General features: G+C 35.1%; 1 protein-coding gene across 7 annotated transcripts in view; it reads left to right on the forward strand.

The window, feature by feature from the left end:
• Positions 1–21,598, forward strand: part of LOC145662658 (transient receptor potential cation channel subfamily A member 1-like) — a 426,395-nt gene that overhangs the window by 59,591 nt on the left and 345,206 nt on the right. For 5 of the 7 annotated variants that reach the window (XM_081728551.1, XM_081728517.1, XM_081728526.1 and 2 more), the window contains exon 4: positions 1,213–1,367. In XM_081728551.1, coding sequence (XP_081584677.1) covers positions 1,213–1,367 — 155 coding nt within the window. Of the gene's footprint in view, positions 1–1,212; positions 1,368–21,598 lie in introns of those variants that run through there. The other 2 variants (XM_081728472.1, XM_081728567.1) reach the window with 1 other exon arrangement.

The raw sequence follows: 21,598 nt of genomic DNA on the forward strand, positions 1-21,598 counted from the left end.
AATCCGGTAGTTCTCGGATTACACAATTTTCACAGCAGGTTTGACAATGCTCAGGTTCATTCCATTTGGATTGGGGTGAGATCATGTGGTTCGGATTCCACGTTAATCAGTAGGTCCCGTCTCATATAGCCTCGCTGCTGAAAGGGTTCTTAAACTCAAAATCAACTCAACTCAACTCCCTTTGCATTGGGGAGTTCTGTTTCATTGTCTATGTTTATATGTTGGTTTCTAAATATCATCACACCCTCTGCTTTTGTTAAGAATTTTTGAGTAAATTAACATACACAATCAGCTAAGTTAATATTACAAGTAGAATAACGTTTTCAAATTTCCATCAGAATGATAATATTCTCATACGATATATACTTTTTATTATGTAGTCTCTCTATATCAAAGAAGTCCTAGCTGACTGACTGATTGATGAACGGTCAGGCCAAATTACTTAAGCTAGAAACTTAAAACTTAGACATGTAATAGAATATGTGTAAGGTCCCACTAAGGAGGAGTTTTTGGAAATTTAATGGGGAAGAGGGAGGAAAGAGGGGCGGCAATTGTCATCTTAAAATACTTTACCTCTGAACATCTAAAAGTTAGAGACATGACATTTGGTATTTGGACTTGTTATTTAAAATAATTAGACACGTATTTCAGCGTTTTTCTAAAATTATTTTACCAAGGAGAAAAGAAAGAAGGCGGGTGGAAGAAAAGGTGGGATAAAAATTGTTATAATTAGATGCATCTCGTAATTCGCTAAGTTTAGAGACATAAAATGTGGTATTTAGACTAAACGTTAAATAAAAATTAAAGATAAGTTTAAAGTTTTTGATATTTCCCCTCAAGGGTAAAAGTGGATCTGAAAAGGTGGGGGTACGGTAGGTAGCGGCATGTTGCCACGTCGTTCCCCCTGCCTATCTTTGACTATTGTAATTTTTTAGGAACTGGGGGGACGCCGTACATATCTTTTTGAGGTAGGGGCACGGCATCCCCCAACGTTCTTCCGCACTTTTACCCTTGTTTTCCCTACAAGGGAAGAGAAAGGAGTCGGACGCGTACGCTAACCGCTTACTCACAAAGAGCTCCCCATTATCTTATTGTTAGATTGAAAACTCTATTTTCAAGAAATTTTCCTCTATATTTTTCCTATCTTAATAACGGAGTTGACCCCGAACTTTTCTTACACCCATTACATTTCTCTCTCTATTTCTTTTGTAGGTTCTTGAAAGTCCTTGATGAATTCTTTAAATGTAATGTTGATATGTCAGAGGATGGATACAGTTGTCTTAAACTAGCTACAGCCAAAGATTGGACGAAAGCAATTAATATCATTCTTGATAAAAATCCAAAACTAACTGATACATTATATGATGGTAAGTAGGTATATTAGGATTTTTTGACTTGTGCCATTGATGAATGAAAATAGCAGAGGCATGTTGATTTTTTTTTCACTTTGAGTAACGAAACATGGGAACATTAAAATTTCTTTGTAGATAAATAATTCAATTTAGCTCCAGATTTCGGAAGTTATTTTATTAGATTGAGTCATAAGCAACTTCCGTTTTTTTATGTGACATTTATTTCGCTATCATTAAATAACAAAATTGTATTAATTTATTATGTATTCACTACTATGATATATGATCTTCTCCCATCTCCCTGGAAACTTAACTTCTTTCTTGTAAAATGTGGTTGGTTTGGACTCGAAGAAATTTTCGACAGCTTGACTGACTTGTCCTTCAGGATTGAAGGTTTTTTTCCCATTCAAAAAGTTTTGTAAGAAACTGAAAAGGTGGTAGGCTGTCAGGGCTGTCCGGGAAGTAAGGTGGGTGTGGTAAAACAGACCATCTCCAAGCGCAAGAATTTTTTCCTGAGCAACCCTTGCTGTAGGTGGTCGCGTATTTTCATATAAAAGAATGACGTTTTTATCATTGACGAGTGCAGGACGCTTTCCGTAGAGTTTCTCTTTCACTCTTTGCAGCTGCTGGATGTATGTATCCGCAGTAATCCTTAAATTTGACTTCGACACCTTGTGATGCATTATACATTGACAATCCCACCATACACACAGTAAAATCTTTTTTCATGGATGTTTTCTTTTTGATCTGGTAGGGTCGGTTCATCCTTATCAAGCCGCTGTCTTTTTCGGACAATATTGCCACAACTAATCCATTCAAGGGAATATTCTTAACAATTATCTCAAATAGTCAGGCAAAGACACTAAGTTAGCAGGTCAGAAATACTGCGCCCGTTTCTTTCGTATAGACTCAATAAGCAGATCAAGCATAGTCATTCCTTTTTGTTAATGGAATATTCTTACATTGTAGATTAATACCGTTATTTTGTTATATTGATATTATTATATTATTATCATAATGATATAGTAGTAGAGCTTAATTAAATATTTTAATGAACTCTTCCACAGAATCTTGAGGTTATGGAACAGCAACGTAAAATTTAATTTTAGGTCCTTGTGTATAAAATATTCTCTTTTTTTTTTTTTTAGAAAAAAGAAAACTAGAATAAACAGTGATATTTAACGAAATGAAATATTGCTTTAACTTTTTCTTATATACTCACCTATTGAGTGATTTTCGTTCACTTCATTGTAAATAGATTCTTTTTTCCCTCTATAGGTATAGATATTAGTCAGTGCTTGAGTCGAGACCAAAGAATGCAAACGATATGCATGCTATGACTGTTATTAAATGACTTGTTGGCAGTCCTTTCTTTCAATGGTAAAACGACAAGCGCACATGAAGCAAAGAAAGTATGTGCACACAAATTTGTACACTACGCATCAAAAAATTACGACAGCTAACGCCGTGCAGTTAGGCCACCCAATATACACCTTCTTATTCCATAATCGTGTCAGGTAAAGAGACCTCCTCTCTCTCCTCCTTTCTTCTCTCCTATACTAAAATTAGCTAACAACATGAGCGCAATTCTGATTTCAAACTACACGTATTAGTTTCGATAAAATGAAATAACAAAACCGAGACGAAACAAGATTCATAAGTTGATGTAGGGAGAAACTGAAACACACACAATAAAAAGTTGAAACCAATGGATGTCTATTACACAGAAATTCAAAAATGAAGCAGATAGAGAGAGGGGAAAAAGAAGAACAGAAAGAAAAGGGAGAGCAGATAAAATTGTGGAATTCAAACGTAGTTAGAAAAGAACCTAACATTATAAAGTTCCGTTTCCAGAAATCCAACAGTAATATAGAAATAACGTTTGTTTTAACATATTTTTTCAGAACTATTCGAATTTATAGAGGATGATTCAAACATTCATTACGTCACTTTCGTAATGGATAACATACTCAATTTCCAGCAGAACTGCACAACTTCGAAACACATCTAGGATATGTCAAAAGTTTAACACAAATGCTTTGTTTCTGCGTGGTTCGATTGCAAATTCGGTATTGTTCATTGGACGTACTGATCCAAAAATACATTCTAATATACCCAGTATATAGCGTTGGTCATATCCTCCATTTCAGACTATTAATGCAAACTGAACAAAATATAAAAAAATAGAAAAAGGAAAGAAAAGAAATAAAGAAAGAAAGAAAATTGAAGAATTTTATCTTACTGCTAAATTTCTATCAGAAATAACCTATATTAAAAGCAGAAACTGTATCGTAATGAAAAGTTACAAATGTCCGAAAGCAAAAGTTTGTTCCTTATAGATGTACCATGTTTCAAATTTCAACATGAATAAAACACATTGAATTATAGGATGGAAACATTTTGTGTCGAACTAGTATAAATAAAATTCTGTTTTCAAGTAACCAAAGAGGTTACCATTTTCTAGTTTTTCCGGAGATTTATCTGTTCTGAACATCCAGCATTGATTTCACCTCTCCCGGATATAACGTAATTTGCACAGATATCATAGACACGTTAAGAGCTCAAACGGATCATCGTGTCAGTCGGATGATGTAGACCACCACTGGGTCGAGGATTCAAATCTGTAGTGACCCGGTAATTCGACTGAGACTCGATAACCTAGAGGATAGAAAAAAGATTTTACTTATTTCCGTGCGTTTAAACAGTATTTCTGTCAGAGGTGACCAGGACTGGATATGTTATCCGCAGAGCACGAAAAACGCGATTCCGAAGTTCCCAGTTAATTAGATTATCCAGACCAGGTATGTTGAGCTCTTGCTCCGTTTTAACTTTGGAACATGAAGTGCCTGTGTGCGTGAGAGAGGGGGAGAAGTGACAAGATAAGAAAGCGTAAAAGAGAGAGGAAGGGGGACGAATATAAATATGAAACATACTTATTGCAGTGTATAATGTAGAATGCACACACACTGTTTACTCAAATTATCGCCAGTGATGCTTTGTAAGTTCTCCATCAGAAGATGAATCTCTGTTTGCAGCCAATATTTTATGCGAAAAAATATACTACCTGATGGAAAATCGAACCAAGATTTTCCATTTGGAAGTCTAGCACGCTACCACTACAAAATCGATTGCTTTAGTGAAACTTTGTTTAAGAAATTGTGTAGTGTTTCTTTCTGTGAACGATAACACGAAAAGTGTATACTGCATATCAATGATGTCTTTAGAATGTCCTGGTAATTCGCTTGCCCTTTCCCTACCAACATTCGTAAATCGTTTCTATCATGATACAGGTGTTTGCTTCCACATTATTATGAATTGCTTGACCAGTATGATAAGTCGATTCTTCATAATCACCATGTAAAAAATTAACTTTGGCGTGAACAGGATTTGCACTTATGTTAGATAGCTGTATTACTCATAAGGCCACTACGTTACCCCTACACTATCTTTTTTTTATAAACCTTCTTTATTGAGAAGAACAAACAAAGTACATGAACATATTAAAAATTAAAAAAAGTGAATTAATACATTTGTAAAAAAAATATGGTAAAATTAAAAAAAGCGAAAAGAAGAAAAAAAATTGACATAATGAACAAAGACAAAGCAAATATACATAGGTGTCTGCACGGGGCAGGCAGGTTACATTATTATTAGTAGATTTACCACGAGTTGTTCCTACATTATCATGAGCTGATGTGATAAAAGTGTATTACAGATTTGTCATCTTTCTGTTTTTTTTTTAATTTTTTAAATAACATTACTACATGGACAAAGACTCTGTAAGAACAGTTAAATAGTTAGCAAAAAATTTCCTTTTTCGTGCAGGTGAGAGAAGGCTGGCCTGATATTGCAAATATTGCTTGTATAATTCTATATGATAAGTAGACTTCGGATCGATATGCACTAAAAAACGGCAAAATATGCATGCAAATATGCGCTAAAAATTACGAAAATATGCACTGAAAATATGCAAATATGCACTAAAAATTGTAAATATGCACCATTCAAAAGCTAAAGTTAAATGAGAAATTTTATTATCTGTAGAGAAAAAAGGTGTATTACATGAACTACATACTTGGTGTATAACTATGATGTATTTATGCTAAAATATACAACTATGTACTTTTCGATGTTTCTGGCAAAAGCCTGTATTTATTTGTCAAAACATTACTGTATATGGAAAATGTTCTTTGTCACGGGTCGTTAAGAGACAGTATTTCAAAGAAGCTATGTTACTTGCCTATAAATCTGAAATTCGCGAGGAGTCGTTCCCAGGAACACTTTATTTACATTAGACAAGAATTTTATGCCAGAATTTTTCGCGTCTATTGACTATGCATTTCGAAAAAATTCTTGTCTGATTGGTTTTGGTGGCGTCTGTTTCGTTATTGAATCAAACTGCTCAAATGCACTACAAAGTCCTAATCATCGCTTTTCTAATCTAGTTATGATTTTTGAAATTGCACTAAAATGAAAATGAAATGAGTTTTACGTCCCATGGTTATGCCGGTTAGGCTAAAGGAGACGGTGATAATGAAAAATGAATGAAATCGTGGAATGAATAAAGTGAGAGAAAACGGAAGAACCTCGAGAAAACCCACGCACACGGTGTTTGTCCACCACAAAGTTCACTTGGCGGGAGCAGGATTTTAACCCAGGACCCCAAACACTAGAAGTGAACGCTCTACCACTGAGCCACTGCGGCTCCCATGAACTGAAATGAGTATTGATAAACATAAGGTCGCTTTTAATATTTTCAGCTCCTATCCTGGCACCGGCCTTTGGTGAAGTTTTCCTTGCTTTTCCTCAGTATCATTAGGTGTATACCGGGATGATACTTTTCCTTAGGCCAGGGTCGAGTCCTTTCCAATTCGTAGACTTAACTTAAAGGCCGATGTGATCTCGGAGTTGGAGGCCCGAACACTTCCTTTGTTCCTTTCCTGAAGGTAATAAATGTATTTATTTGTTTCTTTAGGAGTAGTAGTAGTAGTAGTAGTAGTAGTAGTAGTTATTATAATGAGAAGTATTCCATATTAGGATTCTGCTAGTATTCCATATTAGGAAAATCGCCATTTTGGATAGTTCTCTTCCTACACACGTTTATGTGATTCTCTGTGTACTGAATCCTTATGCCTTTATGCTACACTATATATGTAATCTAAATATCACAAACTAAACAATAATACATAACTTTTTGCGTACATTCAGCAGTCTGGAAAGATACGTTCGAAAAACTCAAGTTCTTCAGAAAAATATTCTGCAACAAAAGAAAATGGCTTGTTATCGTTCGGCAGCAAACCACTCATGCGCAGATTGAGGGCGCCATGGTGTACAAGTTTGCGTACCTAGCGAACCTAAGCTACCTAGCGAAATTGAACAGGACTCACAAAAATTTCCGTTAAAGGTTTTAAACTTAACGAAGATAGATGTATGTTTAAAAAAAAAATAGTAATGTACAGTCTGCAGCAAAAAAAAAAAAAAAAAAACTGGAACATGAGCATGTAAATTTATGAAACGACGAAGTCTTTGCTCCAAAATAAGTGTTCAGGGGAGGACGCCGAGGTTTATCCAGGCGTGATTCGTGCTTAGACGTTATGTTGATTCCCTGGACTGTTAGGCGATAGTTTCACAATAAACTTACATGCTCATGTTGCAGTTTTTTTGCTGCGGACTGTACATACATATAATGGACATAGCGAGATAAAATAAAATGTTGTACATAGGTGTTCCGTATTCAATTACAGTATTTATTTGTGCTACAAATTAATACACTTAAAACTTACAGCGAACAAAAAAGCCTACACATGGTTTCAAAGGGCAAGATAAAAAGTAGTGATATGCCCTTTTCAGCGCTCCTCCCTCTACTGTTGACTCCCTTTTGAACAATTGTGTATATTATGCTCCTTGCTCCATGTCTCTAAACCAGCTAGAGAACGAGTTATTGGTATTTGGAAATTACTATGTAAATTGCACTTCGTTTAAAAAGTCGCACGGTATCTAGGACCTTATGTGGCGCTGGACTAAACAAGTAAACGAGTAGGGTAACAAGTAAACGAAGACCTTTACAACGTAGTTCATATATCTAACCTCTTACAAAATGTCGAAGAATTTTCTAAATGCTACATTCCGGAACTTGAAAATTTCCGTTAAAATATATATGTTAACATCCGTTCTTCGCAACACAGGTTCCGCCTAATCAAGAGAATTTAACCATTTTTTTTTTAACGTTTAAATTCATGGGACAGTGAAAATTTCCGTTTAAAATAATTTTCCGTTTAATAAGGGACCTGTTGAAGGCAGTTTTTACTGTATTAAAAGCCTGTATTCAAAAACCTTAGGTTCTTGTTTAAAAGAAAATAAATCCACTTGAAATTACTTTTTGTATCCAATTATGTGTAAATCCTAGAATATTTTCTTCTAGCGTAATATTGTCCGTTTCAAATAGTAATAATTTACAATGTATAATATAAATACTTTACAATAGAATAAAGTGATTTGAGCGAGACATGGAGCATGAATGGAAAGAAGGTAAAGTTATCGAAAACATAACAGAAGACTTAGTAGGAAAGTTACTTTTCGAGAGACCTGGATGCGTATCAAAGCAACACAAGCTTATATTTAAATACTCTCATAAACTCCTTAAAGGAAAACTTGGAAACTTATCTCAGAAAGTAACTGCTGTGACGAGTTTCAGATTTTGTAAAGCAAATATTTTAATTCATTTAGAGCTCATTTCCAAAGAATTGTTCATTCCTTCCCGAAATACATTTTTCAATGGTTTCTTTGCGATGAACTCTGACGAATATGAAAAAAGCCACATCTGAGATGTTTCATAGATGTATAAACTCCTTATTAGACTTGAAACTGCTATGAAAATATAAGAAGGATAAACAATTAAGCGCTGCTGAAGTTTCAGCTTTTGCTATCGAAAAAAATAGAAATGTCCTCTTCTGAAATCAAGCTTGCTTACTTTGAAAATATTATTTGTTTAGCATACATTTTGCATAATATATTTTCTTCTTGAATTCTCTCTCAACTTCACACGTCTCTCAACTTCAATCCATTGTTTCAGAAGATAAGTTTTTAGAAGATTTTTCGGGCCCATTTAGTTGTAGTGCGACATCTTTGTCCAATTTTTGTCTACCCAAGAAAAAATGTGCCATTCAAGTTAACAGAGGAGGGCCATTTCCAAATTTCAGCCACTTCGATCACCTGTACTGTGACATCTTCAAATTTGAATTTTAACCAGCTTAGAAGTTGGCCCAATTCCTGTACATTTTTGTCCACCTCAGAAAAAAATTGTAAATTCAAATAAACGAGGGAGGGTCATTTCAAAATTTCGCCACATCGATCACCTGCAGTACGACATCTTTAAATTCGAATTTTAACAAGCTTCAAATTTTGTTCAATTTTTGTGCAGTCATGTACCACCAACAAAACATTGTGTACCATTAAAATAAACGAGGGAAGGTCATTTCAAAAATTGGCCACTTCGATTACCTGTAGTGCGATATCTTCAAATTCAACTTTTAATTAGATCAGAATTCGTCCAATTTCTGTACATTTTTGTACAGTCACAAACATAAATAAATGGAGGTTTGAGCCATAAGAAATAATGGCTCCAGCCTCAATTTGTTTATGTTCGTGACTGTACCATCAAAAAATTGTACTATTCAAATTAACAAAAGGAAGGGCAATTTCAAAATTTTGGCCACTTCGATCACCAGGAGTGTGATATCTTTAAATTCGAATTCTAACTAACTTAGAATTTTCCCTATTTTGTGTAGACTTTTATACCACCAAGATAGTTGAAATTCAAATTTGAAACTGTCTCACTACAGGTGATGCAAGTGGTCAAATTTTTAAATGACCGTTCCTGGTTTATTTCAATAGTACAGAATTTATTCTTCGTGGTACAAAAATGTTCAAAAATTCGACACAATTCTGTGCGAATTAAAATTCGAATTTGAAGATGTCGTGGTAAAGGTGATCAAAGTGGCAGAAATTTTGAAATGGCTCTCCCTCGTTTATTTGAATGGTACAAACTTTTTGAGGAGTGGACAAAGATGAACAAAAAATTGGACAAGTTTCTGAGCTAGTTAAAATTCAAGTTTAAAGTTGTCACACCATAGGTGATCAATGTGGACAAGTTTTGAAATGGCCCTCCCTCCCTTATTTAAATGATACAATTCTTTTCTTGGATGGACAAAAATGGGCAAAAATTGTACAAACTTCTAAGCTAGTTAAAATTCTAATTAAGATGTCGCACTACAACTAAATAGACCAAATTTTTTCTTTTGGCATTCTTATACTGCCACACAATTTCAAACCCACACACACATAACAGAAGGTACTTTAACTACTGAGGTAAATGACGTGGGAATTTTGTTGTAGATGATTTGACATTGCTATTTATATCTTCTTCAAAAAGCTGACATTCATGCATCATTGCCGGGAGGATGATGAATCACTCACCCTTTTGTTATTCTCCTTTCACATAATCTTGGAAGATATTCTAAACTGACAACAATAAACCATTTAAAGATCTTGAGTCTATTTGTATTAGAAACTTGAAATTCCATTTATGAATAAAGTTGTTGGTTGTTGAAAATTATCAATTTGGTCGTTCCATTAAATATGCATTTATATGCAGTAACGACATAAACATGCACTAACGTCCGAAATATGCAAATATATGCACTATAAAACTCTGCTATTTTACCCCAAAACACCTGAAACGAATTTCTGTTTAAAGAGCATATCGATATCATATCAGGGACAAAACATGCAAATATGCAAAAATCCGAAGTCTAATGATAAGGCCGATTAGTATGCACAAGAAACATAATTGTCTGTATAGTTATCCAGATAACAGCATTGTTTTTAAATGTCGGAAAATAATTAAAAGGAGGCCACAAAATAAGTTCTGTTACTGTAAAGCTATGAGGTGAAAGACGACAAATTTTGCTAATTAAAATACAAAAATACGTCCAAATGATTGGTACGTTGGAACAAGCATGAAACTTATGTGCTAGTGTATCAAGATTGTTGCAGTATGGGCATATATTACTATTTACAATACCTATATTGTGAAGTTTTTCCAATGTTTCGTATACATTATTGACTATGAAATACCAGGTTGTACGTTGGTTGTGAGTGAGAAAGGAAGCGTTGATGTTTTTCCATATAGCATTCCAATTTTTATGTGGGTGCTTTAAGACAACAGTCGGTATACTAGTAACCCACAAGCGAACATAGCGCCAGTAAAGGTTGTTGACCGAACCAGTTTCAATTGGATCTTTTGCTAGCAAGGCGTATATCATATCAAGTATGACATCACGTAAATGAGGAAATTTGTAGCTCCAAGGAAACACGTGTACTGGCGCCTGAAGGTCTAAACAGTGGAAGCAGACATTGATAACAGCAGCCGTAATCGAAGTCTCGTGTTCACATACCAGCTTACAACTTCTGTGCATAAGAAGGGCACGTGCCTGTGCTTCTATGTGCAAAAAGCCTATGCCTCCTTCACGTGAGGGGAGGTAGAGTTGATTCTTAGCCACGCGTAAGATTTTGGAATGCCATAAGAAAAACAAAGCTTGACTGGTTAACTGGTTAGATATTTTAACTGGCATTGGTAAAATCTGTGCAATGTGGCTGAAAATACTAAAAACAGACGTTTTGAGAAATAAGTTTCTACTAAAAATGTTCATGTTTCGCTGTTTATGAGTTATAAGAAGACTTCGGATTTTATTTGCTGTAAGATTATATGACTGTTCTACTGTTTGATTGATATTATTGTACCACCATACACCAAGTATTTTGACACTTTGAACCGTATCATAGTAGTTGCTATATGAAGCATTGTATTCTGGATGAATACATAATATTTTTGTTTTTCTGTGATTGAGTTGCGCTCCAGAAGCCTGTTGATATAAGGTTAATAACCGTTGTAGGCAATTCAGGTCGGCCGGATTTTGTAAACAATAGTGGGAATCATCTATATAACTTTGTACAGTTAGTTTGGTATTGTAGACAGACACACCGGGGAGTAAACGTTCAGTCGCGTATATAAGTGGTGCAAGGGACAAACTGAATAATAAACTTGACATTGGGTCACCTTGCAAAATACCATTATTAATGTTTATTGGGTTACTTAAGCCACCATTAACTTTAATTTTTGACAATCTATGCGTATAAATTCCTCGTACAAGAGAAATAAAGGAGGACCCAAAACCATATTTCTCAAGGACTTTGAATAAGTAGTCATGGTTAATCCTATCAAAAGCTTGAGAATAATCCGTGGCTAAAACAGCAACGGGTGAAGGAGCAGTTGATTCGTGGTAGGAAATGAAATCTCTAAGATTTGATAGAGCCTTATAGATCGGGTTCTGTTGGCCTATTCCATATTGATGTGCACTTAGCAGTTTGTCACTAAACACTTTTATTCGTGCAGTAAGACAGCGTGTTAAAATTTTTAAATCCGTACACAGAAGGGAAATAGGTCTTAAATCATTAACACTGGAAGTGCGAGAATGTTTAGGTACTAAAACTGTAACACCTGTGCGAAGAGATTCACCTAGAACTAGAGTCTGCCTATATTCATTGAAAAGGTTCGTAAGAAAGGGTGCTAAAATATCTATAAAGGTTATATAGAATTCTAGAGGTAGGGAATCAATCCCCGTAGATTTTCCTCGACGGCCGGAAGCAAAGGCTGATTTAACCTCTTCTACTGTAAATGGACTAGATAGATATTTTTGATCCTGTTTCTGTAAGACTGTAGGAAGATAGTTGAGAAGTTCGGGACTGTCACAGAAGGAAGTAGGCTTAGCATACAGCTGTTTATAATGATTTGTGACACAATGTATTACTTGCTCACCTACATACACGTGACCGGTGGCATCTTTAAGCTGAGATATAAATTTCTGCTTTCCACGCATGAGTTCTTTGTTGATTTGTACAATTCCGGGAGTTTCTAAGTCGTCATATTGATGTATTTTACTGCGAGTTGTGAAATCTTGGATGCGGCGTTTGTGCATGGCTAATAGGTGGGCTTTAATTTCTTGAATTTGAGGTCGAAAATTGCTACCGTGAAGTTGTTCTTTCATGTAGTCTCTTAAGAGAGTGGTGTAATATTGGTACTGAGTACAATATGAAGCATTCCGATTCCGACAATATTGTTGAGTAATCACTCGAAACTTCGGTTTGACTCTCGTTTCCCAGAAATGCATAAGGGATCCTTTGTAATATTGATGACGGTGTAAAAGATCTGCCCATTCTTGGTGAATAAGATGGATGTAGTCAGGCTCCTGTAGGATGGAGGTATTAAAATACCACAAGCCGCTTCGTTTTAAAAATTTTGAGACGGGTAGATCAATGGTCATTGTAACTGCCAGGTGGTCACTAAAGCAGATGGGTGTAATTTGTACATCTCGAACCCCATGAAGAAGAGATTTACTGATATAGAATCTGTCCAATCGAGAGGAAGACGATTCAGACGTGAAGAATGCATGTCCTGGTTCATTAGGATGAAAATGGCGCCACACATCCACTAAGTCATAAGTTGTTATTAGTTGACGGAGAGCAGACGAATCACTGAAATGAGGATAAGCATCGAGGGGAGAAAGTGTGCAGTTATAATCCCCGGCAAGAATGCATGGGGAGTGACCATTATACAAAGCCGGGGGGAGTTCAGTAGCAAAGAAATTATTTCGTTCTCTTTTATACGAAGAACCAGATTTAGCATAGACACTGCACAAACGAATATTTTGTAAATCTCCGGTGGTAATACGCTCACTGGGATGTTGTAAAGGTGCCAAAAAATTGAGATCACTGCGGTAAATAATGGCGGTTCCTGAAGCTGTTTCTCTAACAGTGGTAACATGAGAATGATTCGGCAGGTAATGGAATTCCGTGACTGCGACTTCCTGAGCGAACAAAACATCGATTTCTTCTTGGTGTATAAAGTCACTTAGGGCATGGTGCTTAACTAAAGAAGTGAACTTATTGAGATTAACAGTCGCTAAACGGAACGTAAACATAAAATCGAGGAGAGAGAAGAAATATAAGCGAGCGTTACAACACATGATAAATAGTAGGTAATATCACTGCAAAAAGAATAAAGAAAAGTACCACAATGCAGTATTATGATGCCACTACAATTTTAGGTACCCCTTTTTCGGAATTAACCACTGATTTCAACTTTTTTGTGGAAGCTCGCGTTTGGCGTGCATGATTGACAGAAAGATCGTGTATAGGACGCAAGTCCGTACTACATACACTACTGAGTACTTTTTCTTTACTGAGTTTGCGTTTATCACTATGAGTAATTTCTGTATCTGAGTCACTTGTGGAGTCACTACCGCGAAAGCGTGATGTTAAGTTGAGAGTGAATTCTGGTGGAACAGCTAAAGGTACGGTCTGAGAGACGGAACAAGTCTCTTCGACTAAACCAGTATCACTTACCGTAGAAACTGATGTGACGACTGTTGAAACAGCTGGTGCGGTGCTGGGTGTTATGGGTGCTGGAATAATTTTAGTATCCTGAGTTTCTTCCACTTCCATGGTATTAGATGGTACAGGTTCTGCAGGAGTCGATTCGGAGTGAATGGGGGGATCTGCAGGCTGGTTGTTTAATTCGTTCGGTGGATTTGAAGAAGGTGATTCCAGAACATTCTTACGAAGCACGGGAAAAACACTGTAACTACCTGTATCAGGAGCTGATGGATCCACTGGTAAATTATGAGGTACTCGCACAATGGGAGAAACGGAACTGGTTGATGAAGATGGCACAGTAAGACGTGAATTCCTCTTCTTAGGACATCCCTGAACAAAATGGTCGGGGGAGTTGCAGATGGCGCAAGTTTGAATTTGACCAGGAAAGCTGGTAAACAAACGTAAACCACAGACCGTGATAAACGAAGGAATGTTTCGTTTAATAGTCATTTTAACAAGCTTACGACCCGTTCGGGTAGCATAAACATGTTCCTTTGAATATTGTTCGTCGACAATACTAGTAACATCGCCATATTGGGAGAGCACACGCGTTAATTGCATGTCACTAAGTTCCATGGGGCATAAGGACACCTTGACTATCACCACAGAATTATCCGCCAAATCAATAGGCAACACATGTTCCCCATTATTATCTGAGTAGGTCACTACTCCATTAGTACTTGCTAGGATTTGTTCACATAACACTTTGTTAATTAATTTCAGATATAAGTTCTTACGTAGAAAGTCCATTTCAATGGACAACACTTGATCAAGGGTTAACTTAAATACCTTACGTATCCATTCATGAACAGCAATAGACGTGGGCTTTTGACTCACCGTAACAAAGTTGATACGCAATGTATTAGCTGGTATGCAACTGATGGCAGTAATTCGACGATAAACGTCACCAAACTATGAACAAAATAAATATGCACTGAAAATGCTTATAAAGTTAGAACGTTTAAACTGAAACTAAGTCACACTGAAGCTTCAAGTTCTCACAAAAAAATAGCGATGTAAACAAACACTCGAAACTAGAGCGACGGCAGAGACGATGTTACTCGCCTCGTTGCGAGCGCTGAACTAGCACACTATCGGGCCACCTGAAATTACAACCCAAATATTACTTACTTTAGCCCTGATCTTTGGAACGAACCAAAGTGCGCAATGAAATTAATTTATTTGACGGCCTAGAGAGAAATTAATGCCCACAAATAAAGGAAAAACATACAATCCAGGAACAATTACAGAAATAAAACATATTTTGCAGTAATTTCGCGTTGTAAGTTGTAAAATACGTGAATAATAATAATAATAATAATAATAATAATAATAAATGGTCACATTCACAGTAGTTGTCTATTATTATTATTATTATTATTATTATTATTATTATTATTATTATTATTATTATTATTATTATTTTCAATGAGTTTTATATATTTCTTCCCCACCCTATGTTGTGGGGCACGGGATCTGCAGCGTCATTTTTCATCTCAGCGAGCCGTAAAACTATGAATTCGACACTGATATTCGTTATTTCGATCATTTTTATATATCTGCTCCTCCTCCAAGTTGCTGGGCTGAATTTGGATTTAAACAGCATCAGATGTGTCACTGTTAATCTCAGCGACTACAAAAATTATAGTTTCGCCACTAATATCAGTCATTTTTCGTTATTTTTTAAATGTCGCTTCCCCTCCCCATCTCTTAATTTACACCGTTTAAGTGATATGACCTCAAGTTCGAACTTCATCTAGGTTGAAAATTTGATCGAGGTTTGTTTGGTGGTTCAAGAGTCATTAAGTTTTATTTATTTTATATATATATATATATATATATATATATATCCCAATTCCCTCCCAAAGTTCTCCCGTGGGTCCCAACCTCACCTATGTTAAAAATTTGATCGAGATTGATCCTTTGTTTCACGAGTTATCAAATTTTATTCAATCTTTTTAACTCTTCTTTCTCCTCAACCCTAAGTTATATCGTCAAAGTAAATAGCTAAGTATTATTTTAGGCCCGAACTTCATCTATATTGAAATTTAATCGAAATCGGTCAGGTGGTTCAAGAGTGATGAAGCCACAAAGACAGTCACTTTCATTTTCATTTTTTTACATATATCTCCCTCCCTCCGGCCCCTATGTTGCACCGTCAAACTGAAATGATAAAAGTCGTTCCAGATCCAAACCTTATCTATGTTGAAAGTTTGAAAAAGATCGGTCTGGTGGTTGAAGAGTTATTACGTTTTATTCATTTTTATATATCAACCCTCCTTCCCCAAAGTTCTACCGTTAAAATGAAATGGAAAAAAAGCTTCCCAGGCCCGTACCTTATCAATGTTGAAAATTTGATCTAGATCGGTTGGGTGGTTCAAGAGATTAGGAGCCACAAACATAGTTATTTTCAATTTTATAATATAGGTTATTTTAATTATTATTATTATTATTGTTATTGTTATTATTATTATTATTTGCGTACTTTTGAACTTGCACGGCGAAATTACTGCAAAATATGTTTTACTTCTCTATTTTTTCCTGGATTGTATGTTTTTCCTTTATTAGTTTGCATTAATTTCTCTGTAGACCGTCGAATAAATCAATTTCGTTGTGCACTTTGGTGCAAATAACGTTACAGGAAGAAGCCGGTTCGTTCCAAAGATCAGGTTAAACTAAGTGATATTTAGCATGTAATTTCAGATAGGCCGATAGTGTAGTGGTAACGTAATGGTCTTATGAATAATACAGCTATCTAACATAGGTTCAAATCCTGTTCACGCGAAAGTTAACTTTTTAGAAAGTGAATGTGAAGAGTCGACTTATTACACTGGACAAGGAATATATAAGAATGTGGACGCAAACATCTGTATCATGATAGAGACGATTTATGAATGATGGTTGCGAAAGAGCAAGGGAATTACCAGGAATTACAGAGATTTATCTTCTGATGGAAAACTTACAAAGCATCACTGGCGATAATTTGAGTAAACATGTGTGCGTTCTACATCATACACTGCAATGATAAGTATGTTTCATATTTATATTCGTCCGCCTCCCTCTCTCTCTTTCTTGACGTTTTCCTATATGGCTTTGCATCTTTCACTTCTGCCCCCTCTCTCTCACGCACACACGCACTTCATGTTCCAAAGTTAAAACGGAGCAAGACCTTGATATACCTGGTCTGGAGAATCTAATTAACTGGGAACTTCGGCAACGCGTTTTTCGTGGTCTTGGGGTAACATATCCAGTCCTGGTCATCTCTGACAGAAATACTGTTTAAACGCACGGAAGTAAGTGAAATCTCTTTTTTATCCTCTGCGTTACCGTGTCTCAGTCGAATTACCGGGTCACTATAGATTTGAATCCTCGACCCAGTGGTGGTCTACATCATCCGACTGACACGATGATCCGTTTGAGCTCTTAACGTGTTCATTACATCTGTACAAATTACGTCATATCAGGAAGAGATGAAATCAATGCTGGATGTTCAGAACAGATAAATCTTCGGAAAAGACTATAAAATGGTAACCTCTTTGGTTATTTGAAAACATAATTTTATTAATATTAGTTTGATATGAAATTTATTCCCATTCTATTATTCAATGTGTTTTATTCACGTTGAAATTTGAAACATGGTACATCTAAGAGGAACATAAACTTTTGCTTTCGAACATTTGTAACTTTTCATTACGATACAGTTTCTACTTTTAATATAGGGTATTTCTGATAGAAATTTAGCAGTAAAATAGAATTCTTCAATTTTCTCTTTCTTTCTTTTCTTTTCGGTTTTTTTTTTTCCTTTTGCATTAGTAGTCTGAAATTTGAGGATATGACCAACGTTATATGTTGGGTATATTTGAATGTGTTTTTGGATCAGTACGTCCAATGAACGCTACCGAATTTGCAATCGAACCACGCGGAAATAAAGCATATGTGTTAAAGTTTTGACATGAGCCTAGATGTGTCTCGGATATTTACAGTCCTACTGGAAATTGAGTATGCTATTCATGCGAAAGTGACATAATGAATGTTTAAAGCATCGTCTATTTATTCGAATAGTTCTAAAAAATATGTGAAAACAAACGTTATTTCTATATTACTGTTGGATTTCTGGAAACAGAACTTTATAATGTTTTCTTACTACGTTTGAATTCCACAGTTTTATCTGTTCTTCCGTTTCATTTTCTTCTTCTTTATTTTTTTTTCTCTCTCTCTCTCTGCTTCATTTTTGAATCTCTGTGTAATAGACATTCATTGGTTTCAGCTTTTCATTGTGTATGTTTCAGTTTCCCCCGACATCAACTTATGAATCTTGTTTCGTCTCGGTTTTGTTAATTCATTTTATCGAAACTAATACAAGTTGTTACAGCACCGCGTAGCGCCTAGTACCAATTTGAGTTTATACGCGTTGCATGTACCTTATAATTAATTTTAACAAAAACTCTTTAAAATTTAATGAAAAATAGATAAAAAACCTTTTTGCTGTATATAATTCACTTATTAGTTATAGCTTGCCCAAAACAAAAGAGAAACAAAACAAACTGGAAATAAACTGAAGTTATATTTTCATAACTACGTATCAGACACCTGGTTTTTGAGTTTTGACGGGTAACCTCTCTTTATGGAACTAAATAAATTAGTAATTAATTAAAATTCTAAAAAAATCAATTCATAAAAAAATGTATTCTTGTTAATAAATTAACGCAAACTATCGTTTATTGTTTATTTCTTCTCAAATGGACAACAAATAAAGAAATATATTGCCGAACCTTTGCTCAACATTTTGCATAACGAAATACTTGGAAACTACACACTTGAACAATATGTCATTTCCATTTTTGTTTTTGGTTTAAATTATATAGCTTTACATCAATTAATTGCAGAAAACATTGTTTAGAAAGTTGTATTTAAACAACCTGTATTTACAAGTGAATGGTTAATTTCAGCAAACTGTATATTAATTTGTAATGAATGTTGTACAAAGTATATTTTTTTATGTTAGTAAGTAGCCACGGATACAATGAAACAAAGCTGATATCTTATGATAACTAATATCTTATAATTCCCTTTATCTCAATAATGTTAGCAAGTATCCTCGTGTGCAATGAAACAAATCTTCATTGTAGATATTAGATAGATATATGATTATAGTTAATATTTCGTAATTCTATACGAAGAAAAAAACCTTCTGACATAAAGATTGCAATACTGTAAGTGTATCCAATATTTACTTTCAACCATTACTTCAATACACAACTGTAGCAAAGATGATGATCTAACGACAAAGAATATTATAAGCAGCTCCTCCATCACGTGAACTTCTAGCACGTAACTGATGGGGATTCTCTTTTAACACATTCAACCTAACGTATACTTTGAAAACAATAATGAGAATGTTCCTCCATATATAATGAAATAATGCATATTCACAGATGAAATTCTGAAGATGAACACATGTATCTCGCCGAGAATTAAAGAAAAAAGGAATGGACATCAATCCTCTTTAAGATTACTGTCTGAATTCAAATATGTATTGATGATCAATGCTGCTATGGATACTTGACTACTATTTTTTTAGTTGTTCATTTTTTTTTTTTTTTTTACAAAATCTTAATTCATTCTACAATTCACACATGTTGGTACTACACAAAAGAAAACTATAATAGACATAAAGCGAAATTTGGCTAAAGATATATAGGACCAGTTTTAATTAATTTGTCACTGCTGATTCCCTGAATATTAGAATACAACACTGAAAATATCGTGACCAAGGCAATTATCGTAACTACTTTCTACATAGAACTTGAAAATTTATTCAATTAATAACGTACAAACTTATTATTTTGGATTAGGTATTTTGTGAAGCATACTTGATTTTCATTTATGCGAGAAGAATATATACTACAGTGTTGCCAGACACGGCAAGCAAAATTACACACGCCTTCCGTCCAAATTGCACAATTTTACACACAAGCTGGAAGACAGTGCACACAACATTACACAATATATAACTACCTATCTATTTATTTATATATATATATATTATGTCTAATGACGTACATATCTATACGTACACTCATGTCCAAAATGATTGTCACATATCTATAATAGGCTTGTTGTGCGAATATATTTGGATAATGATATCGCAGGGTACATTTAACACTCTTACTATGTGTATAATCGGCAGAGACATGTATGTGGTAAATTTCATGTCAAAAGATCTGTAAATAAGAACAATATAACGAAAAAAACTTTTCTTGTCCATTTAGCAACATTTTGATGTACTCATTCTAATTTTCGTATTTATAATTTTTTTCTATGAAATTTAGCACAAATATACATTTCCCGATTATACACATAGTAACAGTACTAGAAGTACCTTGCGAATTTATTATCCAATTACATTCGCACAACACGACCGTTATAGGTATGCGACAATCATTTTGGACATGAGTGTACATTGACCAGCCATTGTTCAGGGATTCAGAGCTTGATTTACTATTTTTATTATTATTGCTGTTGTAAAACCGTAACCTTCCCTCAAATTGTCACTTTCATTTTACTTTAACCATGCTCGCCGACTACGTGGGTGCTCCAGGGCTCCGGCACCCACATAAGTAATCTTGTGGGTGCGGCGCACCCACAAGATTTTTAGCTTGAACCCGGGTTTGAACCAGTTTTCTCTTGCGTTTAAATCAGTCGTGTTACCGACTGAGCTAGGGCAGCCCGAATTTATCCTTATAGTACCGATATATTTTACTTTCTCACAGAACAGGCCTTTATGAGAACGTTCATAAAATATTTTAACTCAAAGTAAATCAATCAAATATCGAGACTTCCCTGAAAACATATAAGCTAATATGACCCGCCATTGATGTTATGCATCCACATAAATCTTGGAAAGTCTGCGCCATTGCTTTCAACGTACTTAATGTTTTTAATTGGACATCGGACACTCTGTCGTTCATCTGTTTGCAAAATGGCATTTTCTTCACAACTGGTGAGAAGACAAGACTTCTTATCACCTCTGCCTCATGTTTTGGCCAACATTGAGGGTCAACATTCATTCACATTGCTTGCTTGAACAAAGCGTCTTTGCTTGGGAATGTCATGACACCCGCCTCTGAAAAACAAGAAGTGAGGTACCAAGGAAGCAAGATAGGTTTTATCATGCTGTAGAGAAAATAACAAGAGATTAACAATAATAACAAATAACTTGTTATTTTCTCTGTGGTTTTATTGCGCTGGCCTGGAGTCAGGCGTTGGAGCTCGTAGTTTTTAGAAGGCAATTTTCAGAAAAAAATGGTGGAAATAATGAATATTTGAATGAAAGTAACTTCGTAAAAGTCAAAATTTTTAATTGTGCCAAATTACACACAAAATGCACACAGATTTGCATTACACACAAAATGCACAAACAGGCCAAAATTGCACATATTTTGTGCAATTACACACACATTGGCAACGCTGGTATACTATTCTGATCATTTTTTTTCTGTTTTATGATCATTGTTGATTAATAGATCGGGACGAAAGGCGGCACGAATTAATTATGCATCATAGATACCATTATGCCATGCATTCTTACTAAATTACTGTAGATATAAAAGCGAATCTTGAGAACATTTTTTTTTTTTAAACTAAGCAATGAGAATACTATAACAGCATTTATGCTTCCTCCCATGCACTGCAGAAAACGTTCTAATTATTTGTTACCTGGATGAACCAAAACTTTTAGAGCAATCTGTGAT

This window comes from Thermobia domestica, chromosome 1 (genome assembly GCF_964235325.1).
Source record: "Thermobia domestica chromosome 1, izTheDome1.hap1.1, whole genome shotgun sequence".
NCBI classification, from domain to species: Eukaryota; Metazoa; Arthropoda; class Insecta; order Zygentoma; family Lepismatidae; genus Thermobia; species Thermobia domestica.